Here is a 26,511-nt window from a genome sequence, read left to right as displayed (position 1 = left end):
CCCTCACCTGAAGTAGTTTTTATATACTATCTAATCAGTAAATAACTCTCTCCCACCCTCCCTCCCTCCCTCACTCCTAACCACAAAAGAATGTTTTCTTCTCAGTTTAAACTATTTCTCAAGATCTTATAATAGTGGTCTTATACAATATTTGTCCTTTTGCACCTGACTAATTTCATTCAGCATAATGCCTTCCAGGTTCCTCCATGTTATGAAATGTTTCACAGATTCATCACTGTTCTTTATTGATGCATAGTATTCCATTGTGTGAATATACCATAATTTATCCATTCATCCGTTGATGGACACCTTTGTTGCTTCCATCTTTTTGCTATTGTAAACAGAGCTGCAATAAACATGGGTGTGCATACATCTGTTCGTGTAAAGGCTCTTATTTCTCTAGGATGTATTCCAAAGAGTGGGATTGCTGGGTCGTATGGTAGTTCTATTTCTAGCTTTTTAAGGAAATGCCAAATCAATTTCCAAAATGGCTATACCATTTTACATTCCCACCAGCAGTGTATAAGTGTTCCATTCTTTCCACAGCCTCATTTACTATTTTGTGTTTTTTGGATTAATGCCAGCCTTGTTGGTGTGAGATGGAATCTCACTGTAGTTTTAATTTGCATTTCTCTAATGGCTAATGACCGAGAGCATTTTCTCATGTATCTGTTAGCCGCCTGAGTGTCTTCTTTAGTGAAGTGCGTGTTCATATCCTTTGCCCAATTTTTAATTGGGTTATATATGTATATTTGATGCATTAATATTGTACTCACAACCAACAGCAGTATAACTCATGCCTGACCAAAGCTTATCTAAGACATATTTTCTTTGTAAAGCACATCACAGTCTTCTTTAGTTTAGGAACACTAGACAGCACTGCAACGCCATGCTTGGTGGCCATTTTAAACAGTGGAATCACCATGAAAAAGCACAAAAATGCAAAAAACGTGGAACTAAATAGACCGCGAAAAAGGCACATTTACAGTATGAAAGCTGAAACAAGAAGGCTGAGTGTTACCCTGTTTGACCTCAGCTGGGAACACGTGGGTTGGATGACTCAAATTTTTTGCCACTCTGTACATGTCTGCAAATGACAGCGAAAGTGCCAGGAGTATTGATTTCGGGGTTACAAATAAAGTTTAGTGAGTAGGTGAATTTGCAAATATGGAATCTACAATACGAATATGGAATTTGCAAATATGAAGATCAACTGTACTGGAACACACTCAGTATAGAATCCAAATACCTTACCATGGCTGACAAGGTCTCCCATGGTCTGGCCCCTGGCCACCTTGTCAGCCTCATCTTCTGCCATACTCTTCCTTGTTCAACTCTGGCCATAACGACCTCCTTGCTCTTGAAAACACCAAGCATTCTCCCATCTTGGGCCTTCTCACACTTGGTGTTCTCTCTGCTTGGTATGCTCTTCTGCAAGATATTTACAGGGATTGCTCTCTCACTTCATTCACATTTCTGATAAAATTCAGCGAGGCCTTGTCTGACCATCCTATCTATAATCTATAATCTATAATCTATAATAGCACCTGCCCTATCACTTTCTATTCTCTTATCCTGCTTAGCATTTTCCATTACCTGACATTAGATTATATTTATTTGCTTATTGCCTTGTGTCTTTGCAGATGTGATTACTTAAGGATCTCGAGATGAAATCATCTTGGATGTAGGATAGGCCCTAAATACAATGACTGGTGTCTTTATAAGGGAAAAGAGAGGGAGATTTGGACATAGACACACAGGGATGATGGTCATGTGAAGATCAGAGTAAAAATGTCCACACTCCAAGGAAGGTCTGGGGCCTCCAGAAGCTAAAAGAGGCAAAAAAGGATTCTTCCCTACAGCCTTCAGAGGGCATGGTTCTGTTGACACCTAGATTTTAGACTCCTAGCATTCATATGCATGAATGTGAAAGCTGAACAATGAATAAGGAAGACCGAAGAAGAATTGATGCCTTTGAATTGTGGTGTTGGCGAAGAACATTGAATATACCATGGACTGCCAAAAGAATGAACAAATGTTTCTTGGAAGAAGTATAGCCAGAATGCTCCTTAGAAGTAAGGATGGCAAGACTACATCTCACATGTTGGACATGTTATCAGGAGGGATCAGTTCCCAGAGAAGGACATCATGCTTGGTAAAGTAGAGGATCAATGAAAAACAGGAAGAACCTCAACCGTATGGATTGACACAGTGACTGCAATGATGTGCGCAAGCATAGCAACAATTGTGAGGATGGTATGGACCAGGCGGTGTTTCGTTCTATTGTGCATGGGGTAGCTATGAGTCAGAACTGATTCGATGGCCCCTAACAAGAACACATTCAGAACTGTGAGAGAATAAATTTCTGCTGTGCTTTTTTTTAAATAATACTTTATTGTGTTTTAAGTGAAAGTTTACACAGCAAGTGTTGTGGATTGAATTGTTTTGTGTGCCTTTGGATTGATTCCAACTCACAGCAACCCTATAGGACAGAGTAGAACTGCCCCATAGGGTTTCCAAAGAGAGGCTGGTGGATTTGAATTGCTGACCTTTTGGTTAGCAGCCTGAGCTCTTAACTACTTCACCACCGGGGCTCCTATGGATTGAATTATGTCCCCCCAAAATATGTGTTGTAAATCCTAACCTCTATGCCTGTGGGTATAATACTGTTACTGGACCTCCAGGTCTTGTTCACTGTGACACTGAGGCACGAGTCGGGCGAAAATGAACGAAGAAAAACTTCATTTGGTTGGCCAAGCAAAGGAGCACACCAGAAGCTGCACTGCCAGGATGGCTTCTCAATTGGCAGGCATGGGGGTTTATATATAGGGAGGAAACAGAGTAAGGGTGGGCTCTTCTTCAGGGCATGTTCAGGGGTGTGGTCCATCAGGATTGGTGGACAGCTCCTGTAATGATGCCGATGTCATCAGGTCAGCGTAGTCATACTGGAGCTGTCACAGGGGAAAATGGCGGCTTAGCTCCACCTAGCCGCCATCCAGGCTGCCTGCCTCATCCTTCCCTTTTCTCTTCAGGATTTGGATCCCATATAAGGTCCAAATCCTGGGTGAGATGGGGACGTGGGCCAGAGGCCATTCTTCTGTAACTACTTCATGCTGGCTAGGGGTGCTGGTGTAGAACTGGACTCTGGCTGTAACCGGTTCAGGGGAGATGGGGCGATATCCCTGTTGTAACATCATCTGCAGGTGGAACTTCTGGAACCTGGAAGATATAAACTTTACTAAAAGCTTAAACAAACAAGGCTTGAGTACAAGCAGCAGGACTACTGTGATCAAGGGTCCTAGAAGGGGAAGAAACCATGTTAAGATCAGGATTGCAGCCTTTACGGCATCCCAGATATCCTGTGAAGTTGGGCCTTGGTAGAACTTGTGTAGCCATTTAGCTTTTTCATAAATCTTTCTCACATGTATTTCCACCTCTTCTGAGGTGTTGACATAAGTGCAACAAGAGGTGTTGGCTACTGCATAGATGAGTTCTTGTTCAGCTAACAGGTAGTCCAGAACGAAACGATGGTCTAAGACCACCCTCACTGGGGAGTCAAGGCGCTTTTTGTGTGTGTGTGCATGCACGTGCTTTAAGTGAAAGTTTACAAACCCAGTCAGTCTCTCATACAAAAATTTATATACACCTTGCTATGTACTCCTAGTTGTTCTCCCCTAATGGGACAGCACACTTCTTGTCTCCACCCTGTAGTCCCCATGTCCATTCAGCCAGCTTCTGTCCCCCTCTGCCTTCTCATCTCCCCTCCAGACAGGAGCTGCCCACATAGTCTCATGTGGCTACTTGAGCTAAGAAGCTCACTCCTCACCAGTATCATTTTCTATCTTATAGTCCAGTCCAATCCCTGTCTGAAGAGCTGGCTTTGGGAATGGTTCCTGTCTTGGGCTGACAGAAGTTCTGGGGGCCATGACCTCCGGGTTCCTTCTAGTCTCAGTCAGACCATTAAGTCTGGTCTTTTTATGAGAATTTGAGGTCTGCATCCCACTGCACTCCTGCTCCATCAGGAATTCTCTGTTGTGTTGCTTGTCACGGCAGTCATCGGTTATAGATGGGCACTATCTAGTTCTTCTGGTCTCAGGTTGATGTAGTCTCTGATTTATGTGGACCTTTCTGTCTCTTGGGCTCATAATAACCTTGTGTCTTTGGTGTTCTTCATTCTCCTTTGCTCCGGGTGGGTTGAGATCAATTGATGCATCTTAGATGGCCGCTTGCTAGCGTTTAAGACCCCAGACGGTAGTCAAGGCTCTTTTGTTGATCTTCGATGGCTCGAGCAGTGAACTGTGCAATATTTTCTATGGACAAAATCAGACTACAGAGGGTGGCTTCATGATAGGCAAATCCTCTCCAAGGGCCAGGAGCCCTATTACTGTACCTGACCCAGTCGGAATTAAACTTAGTACTCTCTTTTGTCTATAACTTGAGGTTCAGTTGGAGGCCTGCTATATTTGGACACTGGTGCCTGAGGGGGACAAAAATCCTAGGGAGGATTGACCATTGGTAGTGACAGGGTTGATGGAAGGAGTTGCCCATCCATAGCTTGGATAGTGATAAGCTGGGCTGTGGCTATTTGAGTATGAGCCATATCCAGACATACCTCCTGGGGCACATAAAGATTCAGTGATGGTGCAGTTATTGAGGGTGGTTTTAGCTTGCTTGAGCCAAGCGTTGCTCTGCAAGTTCACAGCTAGGGGACCATAAAGTTCAGGTTGGTATACCTGGCATGCAGAGCTTTGATATTCTCTCTGTGGCATAGTAAATACGCTTTGCAGGTGATGGAGTGTGCTTGGGGGTGTAGGCCCCATGTGGTAGGGCAAACAGTAGTTAGAGAGCAAATAAAAAGTTCTTGAGAAATTCCTGGATACCTTCACTCGGTAGGTGCCCCTGTGCAGCAGATTTGGTTGGTCAGATTAGTTTGGATATAAGTTGTCTCATTCTAATTGTCTGGGGTTTTAGCATTGGAGTCAGTGAGACTCCAGATAGTCTGTTGGACAAAATCCTTATTGTAATTAGAGGAATTAAACTCTTGGTCAATGGGTTGTGAACAGAGTAGGTTCGGTTCTCAACCCAGGAAATGTTAACCCTGTATATGGGAGTGAATGAAAAATGGGCCCAGAGAGAGACCCATCGCATGGGGAATCCGTTGGTGTTATTAGTAGGTAGGGCATTTGGGTGTAATTGGTGACCTGGACTGCTTCTACATTGTCTTTAGTTCTGTTGGGGGCGGTGGGGAGAGGTGTGAAGCAGATCCAGCAATCTAAGTGGAGAACATTCGAGGTACTTATGAGATAGTTATTTTGCCATTCTGGGGGCCTTGCCTCTCCCCCAGATAGACATAGGAGATAAACAAAAAGGATATAAGGTTGCGTGTGAGCAGCAGTGCGCACAGCCCGAAGTGTGAACAGAGTTATGAACAGAGCTAGCTGACAGTCATTGAGCCCAGCAGGAAACAACCACCAGGTCATAGAAAGCCAGAAAATAACCACCAATAAGGCTAAAACAACCCCCACAGCCACGAGGAGATGACAATCAACTGACACAATTGTCTATGTTGCCTGTTTCCTCTTAAATAACCACTTTAAACCCTCTAAAGGCTGAGTCTCCCAATTATCACCGTCTTGCCAGTTCTTATTGTTTTGCAGGGTTTGTTGGTGGCTATCAGCAGTGGGAGCTGGTTTGAAGCGAGAGTAGTGGATCCACACCCCCTTTCCAGGGATCTTGACTGCAGTGGGGATTGACATCGACACCTCAAAAAGTCCCTTCCATTTTTCTGCCAGGTCTGCAGTGTTCCATGTCTTGACATATATCCAGCTACCAGGCTTTGAAATGTGGAGAGAGACTTTGGGTTGTGGAAGAATCTGCCACGTCATGTACCTGTAAAGAGTCAAGTGCCTCTGCCGCAGAATACAAATATTGTTTAACAGCAAACTGGCCTTGCTTATGCATGTTCTCAGCCTTCAGAGTGTTTTCAGGATCCAAAGTATTTAAGCCCTCCCAAAAGTTACAGAGGAGGGGATGTTTGTACAGAAGCTTAAAGGGGCTTACCTAAGTTTGGCTCAAGGAACAACTCTAATCCTGAACAGAGCCAAGGGAATGACCTTAACCCAAGTAAATTTGGTATCCTGGCAAAATTTGGCCAGATGGGTTTTAATAGTCTGGTTCATTCTTTCTACATTTCCACTGGATTGGGGTCTCCATGCATTGCGAAAAAAAAAAAATTTTTTTTTACTGTGAAGTTGCCACTTAATCCCCAGTTGTGTGACCTGAGCAGTAAAGTGTGTTCTGTTGTCACTCCCAGTGGTTTGGGGAAGGCCATAACTGGGAATGATGTCTTCCAGCAGTCTTTTGGCAACTTCTGTGGTCTTTTCAGTCCTGCAGGGGAATGCTTTGACCTAAGAAGAAAAGGTGTCTATAAACACTAGCAAATACCTGTAATTACTTGGAGCCCAGGGCATCTCAGTGAAGTCTTTCTGCCAGTCTTCTCCTGGAACATATCCTTGGTACCGCGTCCCCTCTGGCAGTGCCGAGAAGGTCTGATGGATGACACATTGTCTAGTAATGTCTCTGATAATAGCTTGCAAATTCTGACTGAAAAACTGTCTCTTTACCCAATCATACATCTCTTCCCACCAGTAGTGGGTGGCCTAGTGTAGGTGCTTTTGGATGCCAGGAATCCTGTGTTATGGGATGAATAGCCTCCCATCCCTTGTGCAGAACCACTTATCCTTTTTCTGGAGCTGCCACTGATTGGCCACATAAGGGTCTTTTTCATTGTAACCAGGGTCTTCCTTGGCTCGTGGCAAGCTAAGGTGTGGAAAGAGGGCAGCAACTACCACTGGGGTCATTGGCCTCTAATTCAGCCCTTCAGTTGCCCTGGACCACTGCTGTATCTTTTCCTTCTAGGAGGACATAGAGGGGCTTGGTAAAAAGTAGCCCGAAATTAGGGATCTAAATCCTGCAGAAGCCTGCCATCCCCAGGAACCCTCAGAGATGTTTCTGGTTCTCTGGGGGCACTAGTATACATATAGCTTCTTTCCTGTCTGGATGCAGCTCCAGCTTTCCACTACTAGTGATAAACCCCAAATAAGTGATCTTCTGGTGGACCATTCAGGCCTTTTCTTCCAACACCCTGTACCTGGCCTCTGCCAAAAAGTTTAACACAGTCACAGTGTTCTCTGCACAGCTGAGCTCGTCAAAGCTGGCAGTAAGTTGTCCACATACTGCAACAGGGTGCCATCAGTCAGTGGCAGCCTTTGGAACTCTCAGGCTACGGTGATTCTGGAGTGGGACTGTTTTTAAAGCCCTGAGGCAGAACCTGCTGGCAATATTGTTGTTTTTGTCTGGTATGTGGATTTTCCCATTCAAAGGCAAAAATCTCTTGGCTACTGGAAATCCAAGGGCACACAGAAGAAGGCATCCTTTAAATCAAAAATTGAGAAAAATTTCCAAGCAGGTAATAGTGTCAAGAGCAAGGTATAAATATTAGCCACAGTGGGGTGTACTGTTACTGTTACCTGGTTGATAGCGTGCAGATCTTCGATGATTGATAGGAGCCATCTTTCTTCTTCACAGGCAAGATGGGAGTGTTGAAGGCAGATATGCAAGGCCTTAGCAGTCCAGATTCTAAGTATCTCTGTATTAAAGGCTGTACTGCCAACTGAGCCTCTTGTCCTATTGGGTATTGTTTTATCCTAGGCAGGGTTATTCCTGGCAGTAGCTCCACCTTTACTGGGTGTACATTGTGTGCCCTGCCTGGTCTTTGAGTGGCCCACACTACTGGGTTAATCTTTGCCACCATGGCTTGGCAAAGAAAACGGATTGTTTCTTGTCCCTGATTTTGCGGAGTGGAACACGACCGCAAGTGTGCTTTCACCCCTGTTCTACTAGAACTTGAACATGCATCTGTCCCTGGCCAAAGTGTATTTCAGCCTGCAATTTATTTAATAAATCTTGGCCCAACAATGGGACAGAGCAATCAGGCATATGCAGGAAAGAGTGAGTCAGAGTGTTCACTTTGCCAGGGAGGGAGTGGGTAAGGGGCTGAGGAAATGGGTGGGTGTTCTCCTTACCTGCTACCCCAACTACTGGGATCTTATGTCTGGACAGAGATCCAACTGGTTTGGTGAGGACCGAGTGTGTAGTTCCAGTATCAACTAAAAATTGAGTCGGTTTTCCTTCCACATGCATTATAACCAGAGGTTCAGGAGGAGGTCCTGCCCTCGGTCTGCCCTAGTCAGAGTCTTCATCCAGAGCGAGGGCTGGCATTTGAGTTATTCACTGCCCACTGTTGTTCTTGGGACACTCTTTTTTCCAGTGGCCCTCTTCCTTACAATATGCACCCTGGTTCCTTCCCAGTGGGGGCCAGGGTCGGGCCCTATCAGGGCCTGAGGGTCTTCTCCTTTTGGGGGACCTAGCCTGTACTGCTGCTGCTAATAGGGCAAACTGGTGCTTTCTGTCTTTGTCTTCCCTGTTGTTATAGGCCTTGAATGCCATCTTAACTAGGTATCCAGTACTTACAGCTACTGTCCCATCTGGCAAAGTTTTTTCCCAACATCTGGGGCACATTGTCCTATAAAAATACTATTGACCATCTGAGCGTTTGCTGGGTCCTCTGGATCCTGATCAGTGTATTGTCTAAAGACTCCATAAATCCTTTTGAGGAAAGCTGAAGGATCCTCATCTTTATGCCGTTTAATCTCATATACCTTATTCCAATTTAAGAGTTTAGGTATTCCATTTTTAAGTTTTTTTTTTTTTTTAAGAGACAGTCCCGATAAGGGGTGACCATACCATACTCTTTCTGTGATTGTGATCCCAGCGGGGGTGTCCAAGGGGGAAGATGTCATCAACTGCATCTCCGGGTGGCTGAGCATCAAACTTTGGTTAGCCAAGCAAAGGAGCACACCAGGACCAGTATCACCAAGATGCCTCCTTGATCGGCAGGCACAGGGGTTTATATCTGGGGAAGAAACAGAGTAGGGGTGGGCTCTTCTGCAGGGCATGTTCAAGGCATGTTCAGGGGCATGGTCTGTCAGGATTGGTGGTGGACAGTTCCTATAATGATCTGACATCATCGGGTCAATGCAGTTGCACTGGGACCCTGAAGGAGGGAAAAAAGCGACTTAGCTCTGTCCACCCACCATCTGGTGGCTGCCTGTCTCAATATCACTTGGGAATAGGTTGTCTTTGTTATGTTAATGAGGCAGGATTAGTGTAGAGTGTATCTTGAGTCAATCTCTTTTGAGATATAAAAGAGATTGAATAAGCGAGTAGAGCAGAGATGGGGAAGATTGATGCCAAGCCACATGGAGATCTCCAAGAAACCTGGAAACAGAAGCTGGGGAGACAAGGACCTTCCCTCAGAGCTGATAGAAAAAGGTTTCCCCTTGAGCTGGTCCTGAATTCAGACTTCTAGCCTCCTAAACCCAAACCAACCATTGCCGTCGAATCGATTCTGACTCATAGCGACCCTATAGGACAGAGTAGAACTGCCCAATAGAGTTTCCAAGGAGCGTCTGGTGGATTTGAACTACCGACCTCCTAAAATGTAAGAAAATAAATAAGTTCTGTTTGTTAAAGCTATCCACCTCCACTTGTGGTATTTCTGTTGTAGCAGCACTAGATAATTAAGACAGCAAGTTAGGTTCCCATTTAACAATTACTACAATTTTTTTTTACACATATTGTTCAGGGACACTGATTTCATTTTTCATAATGTTTTAATATTTTTATCAATTTCCTTCTGGATGTTTTGCTTCCAGTAAACTGGTTTCCCTGTCCCCTTACCCTTTCATCTTTGCTTTAGAGTAATTGTTGACCATTTGGAAAATTCTGCTGTTTTAATACACCCAGTTTGAGTACTTTGTTATGGTAGCCCTAGGAAACGAAGACATACCCTTTTTAATATGGATGCCACTTGTTTTAATTTATATGTAGGAGCACTACACCATTGCATTCCAATCCACACATGTAAGATACACACTTGTGTGCAGAAAGTGTCTTCATTCAGGCTTGTAAAATCCTTTGCATGGAAGATTAATGAGGGAAATCTTTATATTCTGTATGAAAACAAAATCTAATTTATATACTAAAATCGTTAGTGTTAGTAGACCATTAGCCTATTGATTTGTCTTCCATTTCCATATTTAACTTTCTGATCCCTTCTACATATAGCAGCCAAAGTCAATTTCTTAAACGTGTAAAAATGATGTGGGGGCAGTGTCTGACCTCGAACTTCATAAGGGGGAAGGAGAATCAAGATCAACAGCTGAGGGCTGATTATTATGAGGCAGAGGTCAGACATGCCTCCTCTCTCGGCTATCTTTACCAATTCTGACACTAACCATCCCTCATGTGGCACTCTTTACTTCTCTGCTGGGTTTGATAATTCATTGCAATGGCCACACAGAACTCACAGACAATACTCATGATTATGGGGTTTACTAGGGAAGTAACAGGTAACAATATAGGAATGCTGAGGATACAGTTCTTCCATCAGGGCGGCCTCTTTTCAGCTGTGCCTGCAGGCATGCATCTCTCTGGCCCCTCAGCCTCTGCCCTGCTCTGGCAAGTGTTACAAAAGTTTTTTTAACTCTGCCGATAAGGGCCCAGAGGCACCCCACTCTGCCAGTAAGCCTCTTGCCCCAAGCCGATTAGCTGTAGCTCTGTGGGTTCACAAACCTAGCTCCACCAAGTCCCCAGGGACACCCTACTCCACCAACAACCCTGCTGCCCAGAGACATTCAGCTTTCTCTGTGGGCTGGAAAGCCCACCATGCCATCTCCTGCTGGTCTCCTGGTTCTTCTGCCATTTCTGTGTCGCCACTTCTTGTCTTGAGCATTATAGTGTTCTCTCTCTCTGTCTCCAGGTTCCAGTCGCTTCTCAGTGCAGGGATCGCAGTCTAAAGGATGCGCTCTGCTCCTGGCTCTTCTTCCTTGTTGGTGCTAAGAGCCTCTTCCTGCTCTTGAAATGACTCTCTTTTAAGCCTAGTAGGATAGCTCTACTGACTAGTCCCCTTGGTGGGCCACAATTACCTTTTTTGCACAGTTGTACCCATGGGAGTTACAAGACCATGGTGAGAAAGGCGACACAAAAGCAATCCATCCCACTGCACCATGAATCATACAATCCTTCCCTGCTTAATATCCTCCAGTGGCTTCCCATTATACTTAGAATAATCCAGACTTGACTTAGAAGCTCTTGTATAACTTAGCCCATGCCTATCTCTTTAAACTGATATTAAAGACCACATTGGTCTTCATTGAGTTCTTGAAATATACCCTTTTTCTTTCCCATCCAAGGCTCTTGTCCTGGAATCTTTTCTCACTCCCACCCCTAAATATTTGTGGATAGAATAGCCTGTGTGAAGTCACTGCCTATGTTAGCCCCCTTCTCATCCTTTAGGTTGCACTTTACATGTCACCTTCTCTGAGAGGCCCTACCCAGCCACACTGTCTAAACTAGTTCCCCATGTTATCCTCTAGCTTAGGTATTTGTTGTTTCTTTCATAGCACTCACCACAATTACTTTTTCAGTGCTTTAGTAGACTTTTGTGTGCCTCCCCCACCATCCTATGCACTCCATGAACACAGTAGATGCTCAATTGGTCTTTGTTGACTGAATGAAAAGGAAGGAAATCCTTCAACATCCTGCCTGTCTCCTTCCGGGCGACCCAGGAACATCCACACCTTCTCTTCTGCTTCTCTTGGGATGCAATGGAAGAGGAGTCCTGGAGCCACAGCCATTCTTTCACACCTCCTCAGGAAATTCCCTGTATCTTTGATTCTTTCTCTGTATCTTTACTAATCCTTTCCTATCAATATTCAAAGATGTTCCCATTAAACAAAGAAACAAGATCCCCAAACCCTCCTTCCACCTCTATCTTTACCAGGCCTGGGGTCAGTGTTTGACTACCCTCTTCCCTTGACTTTCAGCCCTCTGCTGTTTCTTGCATTTCTCTCTCAGACTACTCTTTCTCAGGCTCCTTTAAAAAAAAAAAAAAATTGCCTTCAAGTCAACTCTGCCTCATGGCAACCGCATGTATGTCAGAATAGAATTGTGCTTCATAGGGTTTTCAATGGCTGATTTTTTTCGAAGCAGATCACCAGACCTTTCTTCTGAGGCGCCTCTTAAATGTCGGAATTCTTCAAGGTCCTGTCTTTTTCACTCCCCTGGGAAAAACGGGGATCTTCATGGAGAGTCAGGGAAGGAGCGTTTCTGAGAAGCCCTGACAAAGGAGTGCTGAAGAGTGAGATTGGAGGGAATGAGGGTAAGGAGCCGAATAAGAAAAATCCCCATGTCAGAGATCAGAGGGGTCTGGCGTTGGAAAGGGCGCTGCGCCACTGTGACGCGTTCCGGTGAGAGCGAGATGGCTGGAGGAGCGCGGCCTCGCGCACAGCTGGGAAAGCGCGCGTGCGCGTGTGCGCGCACCGGACTCTATGCGCCTGCGCTGCGGTTGCCCGGGTCCCGCCTGCAAAAGGAGAACGTAGTGAGGGGGTGGCAGCAGCCGGGACTCCGGAAACCCACCCTTCACCCGGAAATGGTTGTCGAGGAACATGGCGTTACTGGTGCGAGTCCTTGTGAGTGAAGGAGTACATTTCAACGGTCTCACGTTGGGTCCTGGGGTTGGAATTGGAGAAGGCGGGGCGGGAGGAACTGAAGAGAAATGCAGGAGTGCGCTAACTAGGCTGCACGGCTGCTTTTCTGCGGGGAAACTGAGGCAGCCTCCCCCCTCCCGTTTGGGTTTGGTTTTGGTTTCTAGAAGGATGGTGACAAGCGGACCTTTGATGGCCTTGCTTTTCCTCCTTCACCACTTGCAAACGGCTTCCTCCCAGGGAGAGGCAGCACGTGGGACGCTGATTGGAGTTTCGGGAGTCCTGGGTTCTAGTTCCTGTTCTGTGACTGGTTGGTACACAGTGTGTCTTTGGTAAGTCACTTTTGGGCCTCAGTTTCCCCATGTGAAAAACGGGACCTTTAATCTTCTGCGGTCCCTTCAGATTCTGAGGTTCTCTGGGTTTGTTTCAGAGATCAGTAAGTCAATTCGAAACCATAGTGTTGAGTGGAGCACTATTAGAGATTATTAGACTGAAAGTAGCACTAGAACCGGGGCCTGTCTGTCGTTTTTACTTTGCCTAGCACAATGTCATAGGTGTTCAATAAATACTTGCTGAAAGAATGAAATAAAGAAAGTTAGGACTGCTAGATTCCTTAGCACCCATGTGGAAAGTTACTGCCCTTCTCGAGTGTCTGTCCAAATCCTTTTAGCATATTCTAACCTCTAGGAATTAAGGAGAAAGAAACCGGCAGCAGAAGAAAGGCTAGAAAGTTACAGACTTTAATTCCTAATTATGGAGGGATGGGAAAGTTTATAATTTTAGCAAGTCTTTAAAAAACTGGGTCAAGGACGTCGTAGCAGACACTGTTCCAGCCTCTGGCAATGTTTTGAGTTGTTATTCTACACTTGTGTTTTTTAATCTTTTTGTGCATGGCTGACTTGACTGCACTTTTTATTCTTGTGTTCCGTAGCAGCCTAGCAAAGTGCAGTACCCTTGATTGGTCTTAGTAAATGTTTGTTCAAAGAATAACTGCTGCAACCTACAGAAGGATTTACTTGGTGAAGTAATTGTTGATGCCATGGCAGAAATTGATTCAGATCTAATCACTGCTGGGAAAATGGCAACTAGGATGTCCCAAATTATTTAATTTTTAAGATAGATGTTTGAGGAAAAAGGTGAAAAGTTTATAATGCTTGAGACTTGAAATGAACACCTTGATTTGTCTTAGAAGCTAGTAGTAGCTGGCTGACCTAATTTATATATCCTTGCCCCTGAGCATGTGGGCTGGTGTTGCAGGTTCATTTCTTCTTAGGTGGTAGCAGCTATAGAAACTACCTCTCCATCTGCTCTATATTGGTTGGATCTTCTTTCTTTTTTAAATTTATTCTTTTCTATTAATCTTGTGAGTTAAAAGCATGTTCAGAGAATGTAAGTCACTTTCACTTTATACTGTGATTTCCTGTAGCGTGTGACAAAGCAACAGAAACTCCCTTAGTTTTGAAAGTGACAGTAAACATGAAAGTAGTAGACATTTATTGATTACCTGCTATGAAGAGACCTTTGGGCTAGGCACTTTGAAGAATTCACAAATACAGAAAAGTGCACTTTTCTGGGAATCTGAAGGACCTCGATTGAAAGCTTGGATCCTACGTCCTATTGGTGTGACCTTGAGCAAGTCACCTAACTTCTCTGAGCCTCAGGTTTTCTTTCTTTCTTTCTTTTTTTTTTATTGTGCTTTAGGAGAAAGTTTACAGCTCAAGTTAATTTCTCATTTAGAAATTTATACACGTATTGTTTTGGGACATTGGTTGCAATCCCCACAACGTGACAGCATGCTCCGCCGTTTCACCTCAGGTTCCCTGTGTCCATTCGTCCAGTTCCTGTCCCTTCCTGGCTTCTCATCCTGCTGTTGGACAGGAGCTGCTCACTTGGACTCATATATTTGATTGAACTAAGAAGCACATTCCTGACGTGTATTATTTTTTGTTTTATAGGCCTGTCTAATCTTTGTCTGAAAAGTGAGCTTCGGGAATGGTTTCAGTTTTGGGTTAGCAGAGCATTTGGGGGCCATAGTTTTGGGAGTTCCTCCAATTTCTGTCACACCAGTAAGTCTGGTCTTTTTATGTGAATTTGAATTCTGTTCTACATTTTTCTCCTGCTGTGTCTGGGACTCTCTGTTGTGATCCCTGTCAGCGCGGTTGTTGGTGGTAGTCGGGCTCCATCTAGTTCTTCTGGTATCAGGCTGATGAAGTCTCTGGTTCATGTGGTCCTTTAGTCCTTTGGGCCAATATTTTCCTTGTATCTTTGGTTTTCTTCATTCTCCTTTGCTCCGGGTGGAATGGGACCCATAGATGTATCTTAGATGGCCACTCGCAGACTTTCAAGACCCCAGACGCTACTCACCAAAGTGGGATATAGAACATTTTCTTTATAAACTATGTTATACCACTTGACCTAGATGTCCCCCGAGACTGCAGTCCCCAGGCCCCAGCCCCAGCTACTCGGTCCCTCAAAGTGTTTGGATGTGTCTAGGAAACTCTTATGTTTTTTCTTTGGTCTAGTTGTGCTGACTTCCCCGATATTGTGCATTGTCCTTCCCTTCACCAAAGGTGACACTTGTCTATTATCTAGTTAGTGATTTCCCTCTCCCTTTCTCCCCACCCTTGTAACTATCAAGGAATGCTTTTTTCTGTGTATAAACCTTTTCTTGAGTTCTTATGATAGTGGTCTCATACAATATTTGTCCTTTTGTGACTGACTTACTTCACTCAGCATAATGCCCTCCAGATTCATCCATGTTGTGAGATGTTTTGCGGATTCATCATTGTTGTTTATCGTTGCGTGGTGTTCCCTTGTATGTACTGTAATTTGTTTATTCATTCAGCTTTTGATGGACATTTAGGTTGTTTCCATCTTTTTGCTATTGTGAATAGTGCTGCAGTGAACATTGATGTGGATGTAATGCACATGTGACAGCTCTTATTTCTCTAGGTTATATTCCTAGGAGTGGGATTGCTGGATTGTATGCTATTTCTAGCTTTTTAAGAAGTACCATTTTGTTTTCCAAAGTGGTTGTGCCATTTTACATTCCCACCAGCAGTGCATAAGAGTTCTAATCTCCCCAGCCTCAGATTTTCTTAATTGGTAAGGTTGATAGGGTTGATCAGAGCATCAGTTGATACAAGTCAATTTTATGTGTTTTTCTTCCCTTCCTTTTTGCTCAGCAACTATATTGAGTACTTACTACATTCTACTGTGTAAGACACTGAGAATGAAAAACACAGACCTTACTCTCAAGTTTATAATCTAATGGGAGAAACAGGAAAGAAAAACACAGCTACAATACTTGAAACGGTGTGATAGAGGTATATACCTCGTGCTATGGGAGCAGAGTAGAGGAACCTACTCAGCTGGAGGACAAGCATCCATCAGGAAGAGATGCTTGAACTAAGTGAGACAGCATTAGATAGAGAATGGCGGGAAGAAAGGACATACAGAAGTATTAATTTATGCTAATAAAGCTAGATAATCAAGGAATTGTAAATAAATCCGTTTGGCTGAAGTCAGGGGTAGTTATGGGGAAATGGCAGGAGAGAAGGCAGGGCCTTGTGTATCATGGTTAGGAGTTTGAGGTTTATTCTGGAGGTGAGCCCTTGAAGTATTTTAAGCAAGGAAGGATTTATTCTAAAAAGTCTTTTTATCCATTTACTCTGTTTTTTCCTAATTTAATTTTTTAAATTGAATAATTGAAATACAATAAATTGCACTTATTTAAAGTGCACAATTTGGTAAGTAAAATTTGAGAAGCCATCAACACATTGTCATAATGAAAATATCCTTTACCCTCAAAAATTTCTTCGTGTCTCTTTGCAATCATTTTTTCCCATTGCTCTCCTCTTCCCTGACCACTCATTTTTTTAATGAAATAAAAAAATTATTTTGAAAGTATTAAAAAAAAGTTTTAAGAAGTCAACATGATAACACCTGTGTATCCACTACTAGTTTTATTTTAATAGATCCCTGTAGGTGTCGCTGGGTTGTGCAAATGGTTAATACAGTCAGCTGGTAAACAAAAGGTTAGAGATTCAAGTTCACCCAGAGCCACCTCGGATGAAAGGCCTGGCAGTTTATTTCAAAAAAATTAGCCATTGAAAATCCTATGGAGCTCAGTTCTACTCTGACACATATGGGGTTGCCATGAGTCATAATTGAATTTTCAGCAACTGGTAGCAGTTGAGTAGATCAGTAGGAGGGGGCTGAGATTAGAGTCCCTAAAGCCAGTCAGAAGCTACCACAGTAATCCTGGAAGAAGTGAGGTGGGCCTGTTTTACAGGAGGGTGGTGTGGTTAAAGAGGAAGGAGTGGTTTCAAGAGGTTGAGGAAATAGTCTACAGTACTGAGTGAGAGGTTACACGTAGAAGGTGAGGGAAAGCGAAGGGTCTAACAATGAGTCTCAAGTCTGTCTTGGATGACTGAGTTGATAGCAGTGTCTTTCATCAAGAATATCCAGGTGGAGCTTTTTTTTTTTTAAAGCAGCTGGAGATACAGGTTGTAGTTGAAGCCAGATGTTGCTGAGATTGCCTAAGTAATAACATCGATAATTGACTCATACATCATTTAGTATGTGCCAAGCCTGCCTAAACACTTTAAAATATGAGCTCACTTCATTAGAGAAATGCAAATCAAAACTACAATGAGATTTCATCTCACTCCAACAAGGCTGGCATTAATCCAGAAAACACAAAACAGTAAATGTTGGAGAGGCTGTGGAGAGATTGGAACACTTATACACTGCTGGTGGGAATGTAAAATGGTACAACCACTTTGGAAATCCATTTGGCGCTGCCTTAAAAAGCTAGAAATAGAACTACCTTACAATCCAGCAATCCCACTCCTTGGAATATATCCTAAAGAAATAAGAGCCTTTATGCAAACAGATATATGCACACCAATGTTCATTGCAGCACTGTTTACAATAGCAAAAAGATGGAAGCAACCAAGGTGCCCATCAACAGATGGAATGCTACACATCGATAAAGAACAGTGATGAATCTGTAAAATATTTCATAACATGGAGGAATCTGGAAGGCATTATGCTGAGTGAAATCAGTTGCAAAAGGACAAATATTGTATAAGACCATTATTATAAGAACTCGAGAATTAGTTTAAACAGAGAAGAAAATATTCTCTGATGGCTATGAGAAAGGGGAGGGAGGGAGGGTGGGAGGGGGTATTCCCTAATTAGATAGTATATAAGAACTACTTCAGGTGACGGAAAAGACAACACAATACAAGCAGGGTCAGCACAGCTGGAGTAAACCAAAAGCAAAGAAGTTTCCTGAATAGACTGAATGCTTCAAAGGCCAGCATAGCAGGGGCAGGGGTTTGGGGACCATGGTTTCAGGGGACATCTAGGTCAATTGGCATAACAAAATCTCTTAAGAAAACATTCCACATCCCACTTTGGAGAGTGGTGTCTGGGATCTTAAACACTAGCAAGGGGCCATCTAAGATGCATCGATGAGTCTCAACCCACCTGGATCAAAGGAGAATGAAGAACACCAAGGACACAAGATAATGACGAGCTCAAGAGACAGAAAGGACCACATAAACCAGAGACTGCATCAGCCTGAGACCAGAAGAAGTAGATGGTGCCCAGCTATAACCAGTGACTGCCCCGAAAGGGAACACAACAGAGAGCCCCTGAGGGAGCAGGAGAGCACTAGAATGCAGACCCGAAATTCTCAAAAAAAAAAAAGACCAGACTTACTGGTCTGACAGACTAGAAGGACCCTGGTGGTCATGGCCCCCAGACCTTCTGTTGGCCCAGGACAGGAACCATTCCCAAAGCCAATTGTTCAGACAGGGATTGGACTGGACAGTGGGTTGGAGAGGGATGCTGGTGAGGAGTGAGCTTCTTGGATCAGGTGGACACTTGAGACTGTATTGGCATCTCCTCCCTGGAGGGGAGATGAGAGGGTAGAGGGGGTTAGAAGCTGACGAAATGGACACGAAAAGAGAGAGTGGAGGGAGGGAGCGGGGGGAGAGTAATTGGGAGTATGTAGCAAGGTGTATATAAGTTTTTTTGTGAGAGACTGAATTGATTTGTAAACTTTCACTTAAAGCACAATAAAAATTAAAAAAAAAAAAAGCTCACTTAATCTTCACAACATCCTTTGAAAGGGTAAGAAAGGGTAAAAAAAAAAAACAACTTTTAAAAAAATTTTTTTATTTCCCCCATTTTACAGATAAGAAAATTAAACCACAGAGAGGTTGTGTCCCTGAAGCACTCTTTTTTTTTCAGATGGAGGTTTACAGAACCAACTAGTTTCTCATCAGTTAGCACACACATTGTTCTGTGATATTAGTTAACATCCCTACGACATGTCAACACTCTTCCTTCTCAACCTTGGGTTCTCTATTACCAGCTTTCCTGTTCCCTCCTGTCCGTGCCCCAGGGCTGGTGCACCCCTTTAGCCCTGAAATGGTCTTGTTAGTCTCCCTTCCCTTCTTCCTTTTGCTGTCTGATCAGCCTATCTACATTTTTTTTTCCTTCTGCAGTGATGGGTTTGGGGAGGAGGAAACTAAAACACTGCAGTTGCTGAGTAGCTCCAGCAGAAGAACTGGACGCTCGAGCGGTGGAACTGTACATGCTTATGGCTTTAAGAGCTGTTCTGGGCATTAGTGGTCATTTTTGCTTTCAGAGTGGTAGAAATTGCAGAAAACCACCTTGTACTTTTAAGGTGGGACTATTTATATCACTTATATTTGAATATGTTAGTTTGAAGAGATGGCATGATAGAGATCTAGTTGAGTGTAAAAAAAAAAAAAAAAAGACTAGCACCATTTGCCGTATAGAATTTCAAAGTTTTTAAGAACGAAATAAAGGGTCAGTGAAAGTTGTAGTGAGCTTGACCTGTTCCTTTCTCAGATCTATCATTTACCCATCTAAACTGACATAACAAATGCTAAACTGGCTATGAAGAACTTGGGTCTGTGTGAGCTGCCTCACCTTGGGCAAATTATTTAACTCCTAGGCCTACATTTTTTTCATGTTTAAAATGAAGGGATCCCAAGGACCCTTCATTCTTTGAGGTTCTCTGACAATCTGGAACATACACTATTGAGGAGATAATGGGTGTCATGGACCCAGCCTTGGGACCAGAATTCTGGGCAATAGATGAGAAAAACGAAGTTTTCAGCGCATTGTATATTTGTTATTCTACTGGCTTCTGGTAGGATTTGAAGGAAAGGAGGTAACCCTGCCAGGTTCAATTAGATGGTGGCATTTTGGGCTACCATAAATGTTCAGAAAGAAAAGCATTAGTGTATCAGGTTTCGTGTGTGTGCATATTACTCCCAAATTATAGAAACAGACAGGTGATAATTGCCCATTTTTCACCTCAATACTTTGCCTTTTGGGCAGTTTTTGTTCTTATTCTGTGAACATTTGTTGAAGAGACTATCCTTTTTCCATAAAATAGTCTTGGCACCCTTGTTGAAATCAATTGCCATAGATATATGGGTTTATTTCTGCACTCTTAATTCTATGTCATTGATCTGTATGTCTGCCTTTATGCCAGAACCACACTGTTTTGATTACTGTAGCTTTGTATTAAGTTTTGAAATTGACAAGTGTGAGCCTTCCAACTTTGTTTTTTTTTCTTTTTCAAGATTGTCTTGGCTATTTGGGGTCCCTTGTGCTTCCCTGGAAACCCTGGTGGTGTAATGGTTAAGACCTATGGCTGCTAACCAAAAGGTCGGCAGTTCGAATTCACCAGTTGGAAACCCTATGGGGCAGTTCTACTCTGTCTTATAGGGTTGTCATGACTCGGAATTGACTCTATGGCAATGGGTTTGGTTTGGGTTTTGTGCTTCCTTATGAATTTTAGGGTTGGCTTTTCTATTTATACAGGAAAGACCATTGGGATTTGGATAGGAATCACATTGAACCTGTGGATCACTGTGGGGAGCATTGCCATCTTAAATATTAAATCTTCCAATCTATGAACGTAGATGTCTATTTATTTAGGTCTTTTTTTTTTATGTTTATTTCTTTATTTGTATTGTGTTTTAGGTGTAAGTTTACAGAGAAAATTAATTTCTCATTAAACAATTAATACACATTGTTTTGTGACATTGGTTGGCAACCCCATGATGTATCAACACTCTCCTCTTCTCCACCCTGGTTTCCATTTCCATTTGTCCAGTTTCCTGTCCTTTCCTGCCTTGTTGTCGTTACTTTGGGCTGGTGTGCCCATTTAGTCTCATATACGCTACTGAACTATGGTTGCTCATGTGTGTTATTGTTTGCCCTATAGACCTATCTAATCTTTGGCTGAAGGGTGAACCTTGGGAGTGACTTCAGTACTGAGTTAAAAGGGTCTGGGGGCAGTGCTCTTGGAATTTCTCCAGTCTCTGTCAGACCAGCAAGTCTGGTCTTGTTTTTTTGGTGAGTTTGAATTTTGTTCTACATTTTTCTCCCACTCTGTCCGGGACTGTCTATTGTGATCCCTGTCAGAGCAGTTGGTGATGGTAGCCAGGCACCATTTAGTTGTTCTAGTTATTTAAGCCTTCTTTCATTTTCTCTCAGCAACGTTTTGTAGTGTTCAGTGTGTAAGTCTTTCACCTCATTGGTTAAATTTATTCTTAAATATTATCTTGATGCTATTGTAAATGGAGTTGTTTTCTTAATTTTCTTTTTGAATTGTTTATTGCAAAAACCTGTTGTCGTCAAGTCACTTCTGACTCATAGCAAACCTGTAGGACAGAGTAGAACTGCCCCATAGTGTTTCCAAGAAGTGGCTGGTAGATTCGAACTGCCGACCTCTTGGTTTGCAGCCAAACACTTAACCACTGCCTCACCAGAGCTTCAGTTTTGTTGCTAGTGTGTAGAAATTCAACTGAATTTTGTATATTGATCTTGTATTTGTAACTTTGCTGAATACATGTATTAGCTCTAATAGCTTCTTTTTTTTTTGGTCGACTCTAGGATTTTCTATATATAAGGTCATGTCATTTGAAATACAGGTAGTTTTAATTCTTCCTTTCCAATTGTGATGCCTTTCTTTCTTTCTTTTTTTTGCCTTGCTTGATTGCTGTGGCTAGAACTTTCAGTGCAATGTTGAATAGTTGTAGTGAAAGTGAACATCCTTTTTTCCGATCTTAGATGGAAATACCATTAAGCATGGTATTAGCTGTGGGTTTTTCGTAAATTCCCTATATCAAATTGAAGAGGTCCCCCTCTATTTCTGGTTTGTTGAATGTTTTTGTCATGACAGGATGTTGGATTTTGTTGAATACTTTTTCTGTGTCTATTGAGATGATCATTTGAGTTTTATCTTTTATTCTATTAACATGGTGTATTAGATTGACTTTTGTTTGTTGAACCAACTTTGCATTCCTGGGATAAATCCCACTTGGTCATGGTTCATAATCCTGTTTGTGTATTGCTGGACTCAATTTCCTAGTATTTTGTTGAGTATTTTTGCATCTGTAGTCATAACAGATATTGGCCTGTAGTTTTCTTGTATTGTCTTTGTCTGATTTTGATACCAAAGAATGGTGATACTTCCCTCATAGAAGGAGTTACGAAGTGTCCTCTGGTATTTTTGGGAAGAGTTTGTGAAGGATTAGTACTAGTTCTTTAAACGTTTGGTAGAATTTGCCAGCGTAGCCATCTGGTCCTGGGTTTTTCCTTGTGGAAGATTTTTTATTATTAGTTCAGTCTCTTTACGTGTTGTAAGTCTGATCAGATTTTGCTCTTCTTGATTCAGTTTCAGTAGTTTTTGTCTTTATAAGGATTTGTCCATTTCACCTAGGTTACCTAATTTTGGTGAACAGCTGTTCATAGTGTTCCCTTATAATCCTTCTTGTAAGACCAGTAATAATGTCTCCTCTTTCATTCCTGATTTTAGGAATTTGAATCTTTTTCTTGGCAAGTCTGCCTAAGGTTTGTTAATTTTGTTGATCGTTTCAAAGTTTTGTTGATTTTTCTCTATTGTTTTTTATTTTGTATTTAATTTTTCTCTAATTCCTGTTATTTTCTTCCTTCTCCTTAGTTTGATTGACTCAACGGCACTGGGTTTTTGGGTTTTCCTTAGTTTGAGTTTAGTTCACTCTTTTTTATTTTCTTAAGGTGGAAGTTTAAGTTATTAATTTGAGATCTTTATTTTCTTTTAATACAGTCATTTATGGCCATAAATTTCCTTCTAAGCATTGCCTTCACTGTATCCCATAAGGTTTGGTATGTTGTGTTTTCATTTTCATTCATCTCAAAGTATTTTCTAATTTTCCTTTTTTGGTCCACTGGTTGTGAATTTTTCAGATTTCCTTCTGTTCTTGATTTCTAATTTCATTTCATTGTAGTTGTAGAACATAGTTTGTATGATTTAAGTCTTCTTAAATTTATTGAGATTTGATTAATGATCTAATGTATAGTCTATCCAGGAGAATGTTCCATGTGTATTTGAAAAGAATGTATATTCTGTTTGCTGAGTTCTGTAGTTGCCTGTTACGTCTAGTTGGTTTTTACTGTTGTGCAAGTCTGTTTCCTTGTTGAAATCCTGTTCAGCTCTGTCCATTTGAAAGTGAGGTGTTGAAGTCTCCACCTGTTATTGGCATATTGTCTGTATCTCCCATTCTGTCAGTTTTTGTTCATGTATTTTGGGGCTGTATTGTTATGTGCATATATATTTATAATTGTTATATTTTTGGATGGATTGACCCTTTATCATTATCAGATGTCCTTCTTTGTCTCCAGTAACAGTTTTTATCTTAAAGCCTATTTTGTTTGATATTAATATAGTCACTGCAGCTTTCTTTTGGTCACTGTTTCCATGATCTGTCTTTTCCCAAATCTGTTGTTTCTTTGAATCTAAAGTGTGCCTTTTGTAGACAACATATAGTTGGATCTTGTTTTTAATCCTGTCAATCTCTGTCTTTTAATTGGAGTGTTAATTAATTTACATTTACTAAAGTAGAATTTATGCCTGCCATTCTGCTATTTGTTTTCTCTATGTCATGTCTTTTTCATTTCTCTATTCCTTTGTTGTTATCTTCTTTTGTGTTAAATATATGTTTTCTATTTTAATTCCTTTGTCATTTCTTTTACTGCATTTTTAATTTTCTTAGTGGTTGCCCTGAGGATTGTAATTAACATATTAATTTATAACAATCTTGTTTGGTTTAATACAAACTTAATTTCAAATGTATGTAAAAACTTCTCTGCATAGCTCTGTTCTCTCCCCTTCCTTTGTGCTCTTATTGTCATTCAGGTTACATCTTTATACAATGTCTGTCCGTCAACATAGATTTGTAACTGTTGCTTTATACAGCTGTCTTTTAAATCAAGAAGAAAAAGTTACAAACAAAAAAATACATTTATACTGTGTTTTATATTTACATAAGTAGTTACTTTTACCAGTGCTCTTTATTTCTTCATCTAGATTTGAGTTATTGTCTAGTGTCCTTTCATTTTAGCCTGTAGTTCACCCTTTAGTATCTCTTATAAGGCAGGTCTGCTGTTGATGAGTTCGCTCAGTTTTTGTTTATCTAGAAAGTCTTATTGATATTCTCATACTTTCTTATAGTCTTTAGACATAGTTTCCTTTAGATCTTTGAACATATTTATATAGCTGATTTAAAGCCCCTGTCTGTAAATCAAACTTCCCTGCTTCTCAGGGACAATTTTCATTGACTCCTTTTTTCCCCGTGTGTGGGCCATACTTTCTTGTTTCTTTGCATGTCTCATAATTTATGTTGAAAACCGGGTATTTTAAGTAATATAATGTGGCAGCAGGAATTGATGGAATATCAATTGAGATGTTTCAACAAAAGGATGCAGCACTGGAAGTGCTCACTCGTCAATGCCAAGAAATTTGGAAGACAGCTACCTGGCCAACGACTAGGAGAGATCCATATTTATGCCTATTCCCAAGAAAGGTGACCTAACCAAATGCGGAAATTATCGAACAATATCATTAATACCACACATAAGCAAAATTTTGCTGAAGATCATTCCAAAGCGGCTGCAGACAGGGCTCTGCCAGAAATTCAGGCCGGATTCAGAAGAGGACGTAGAACCGGGGATATCATTGCTGATGTCAGATGGATCCTGGCTGAAAGCAGAGAATACCAGAAGGATGTTTACCTGTGTTTTACTGGCTATGCAAAGGCATTCGACTGTGTGGATCATAAGAAATTATGGATAACTTTGAGAAGAATGGGAATTCCAGAACACTTAAATGTGCTTGTGAGGAACCTGTACATAGATCAAGAGGCAGTTGTTTGGAGAGAGCAAGAGAATACTGAGTGGTTTAAAGTCAGGGAAGGTGTGCGTCAGGGTTGTATCCTTTCACCATACCTATTCAATCTGTATGCTGAGCAAATAATCTGAGAAGCCGGACTCTGTGGAGAAGAACAGGGCATCAGGATTGGAGGAAGACTCATTAACAACCTGCGTTATGCAGGTGACTCAACCTTGCTTACTGAAAGTGACGAGGACTTGAAGCACTTACTGATGAAGATCAAGGACCACAGCCTTCAGTATGGATTACACCTCAATGTAAAGAAAATAAAACTCACAACTGGACCAGTAAGCCACATCATGATAAATGGAGAAAAGATTGAAGTTGTCAAGGATTTCATTTTACTTGGATCCACAATAACACCCATGGAAGCAGCAGCCAAGAAATCAAAAGACACATTGCATTGGGCAAATCTGCTGCAAAGGACCTCTTTAAAGTGTTGGAAAGCAAAGATGTCACCTTGAAGACTAAGGTGCGCCTGACCCAAGCCATGGTATTTTCAGTCACATCATATGCATGCGAAAGCTTGACAATGAATAAGGAAGACCAAAGAGGAATTGATGCCTTTGAATTGTGATGCTGACGAAGAATACTGAATATACCATAGACTGCCAAAAGAACAAACAAATCTGTCTTAGAAGAAGTACAACCAGAATGCTCCTTAGAAGCAAGGATGGCGAGACTGCGTCTTACATACTTTGGACATGTTGTCAGAAGGGATCAGTCCCTGGAGAAGGACATCATGCTTGGTAAAGTACAGAGTCAGCTGAAAAGAGGAAGACCCTTAATGAGATGGATTGACATAGTGGTTGCAACAGTGGGCTGAAGCATAGCAACGGCGGTAAGGATGGTGCAGGACCAGGCAGTGTTTCGTTCTGTGGTACGCAGGGTCGCTATGAGTCAGAACCAACTCGATGGCACCTAACAACAACAGTGATAATGTGGCAACTCTAGAAATCACATTTTTCCCTCACCCCCAGGGTTTTTGTTTATTTTTGTAATGTTTATGAATTAATTCTGTAAAGTCTGTATATTCTTTGTTGTGTGTTGCCACCAGAGTCTCTGTTTGATGTGCTTAAGACGAAAAAAACCAAACCTGTTGTCATCAAATTGATTCTGACTCTTTACAGCCCTGTAGGACAGAAGAGAACTACCCCATAGGGTTTCCAAGGCAGTAATGTTTGTGGAAGCAGATTGCCACGTCTTTCTCCCACAGAGCAGCTGGTGGGTTTGAAACTCTAACCTTTCCATTAGCAGCTGAGCACTTAACAGTAGGCCACCAGGACTAATTTTGGCTTGCTTAGTGATCAGTTAATGGTTGGACAGAGATTTTCTTAAATACCTGGCATCATTAAGTTTTGCTCAAGGGCTCTGTGTGCATTTTGAGGTACGCTTTTAATACTCCTGACAGGCAGTTGATGACTTTGCCTTACTCTTTACTTTTTGCTTGTGCAGAGGCTCATCCTCAGCCACAGGTGAGAGCTTAGGACATTCTCAGGTCTTTCCTGAGCTTGCTCACAACCTTGAGCATGCATATAGTCCTGTGCATGCGCGCCGCCTTCTAGATGCCCAGGAATATGTCAGAGCTTTCCAAAGCCTCTATGGATATCATGAGAATCCTGGGTAGCACAGATG

General features: G+C 42.1%; 1 protein-coding gene across 3 annotated transcripts in view; it reads left to right on the top strand.

Annotated features, from left to right (window-relative positions):
- The first annotated feature begins 12,478 nt into the window (after window positions 1–12,478).
- LOC100667966 (ubiquinol-cytochrome c reductase complex assembly factor 1) overlaps window positions 12,479–26,511 on the top strand; it is a 112,514-nt gene continuing 98,481 nt past the window's right edge. For 2 of the 3 annotated variants that reach the window (XM_010591637.2, XM_003411676.3), the window contains exon 1: window positions 12,479–12,593. In XM_010591637.2, coding sequence (XP_010589939.1) covers window positions 12,570–12,593 — 24 coding nt within the window. In that variant the 5' untranslated portion in view covers window positions 12,479–12,569. The other variant, XM_023550174.2, reaches the window with a different exon arrangement.

The sequence above is a fragment of the Loxodonta africana genome, chromosome 24 (assembly GCF_030014295.1).
Source record: "Loxodonta africana isolate mLoxAfr1 chromosome 24, mLoxAfr1.hap2, whole genome shotgun sequence".
Classification (NCBI taxonomy): domain Eukaryota; kingdom Metazoa; phylum Chordata; class Mammalia; order Proboscidea; family Elephantidae; genus Loxodonta; species Loxodonta africana.
The sequence above is the reverse complement of the archived record's forward strand: the minus strand, read 5'-3'. Positions and strand labels throughout refer to the sequence as shown.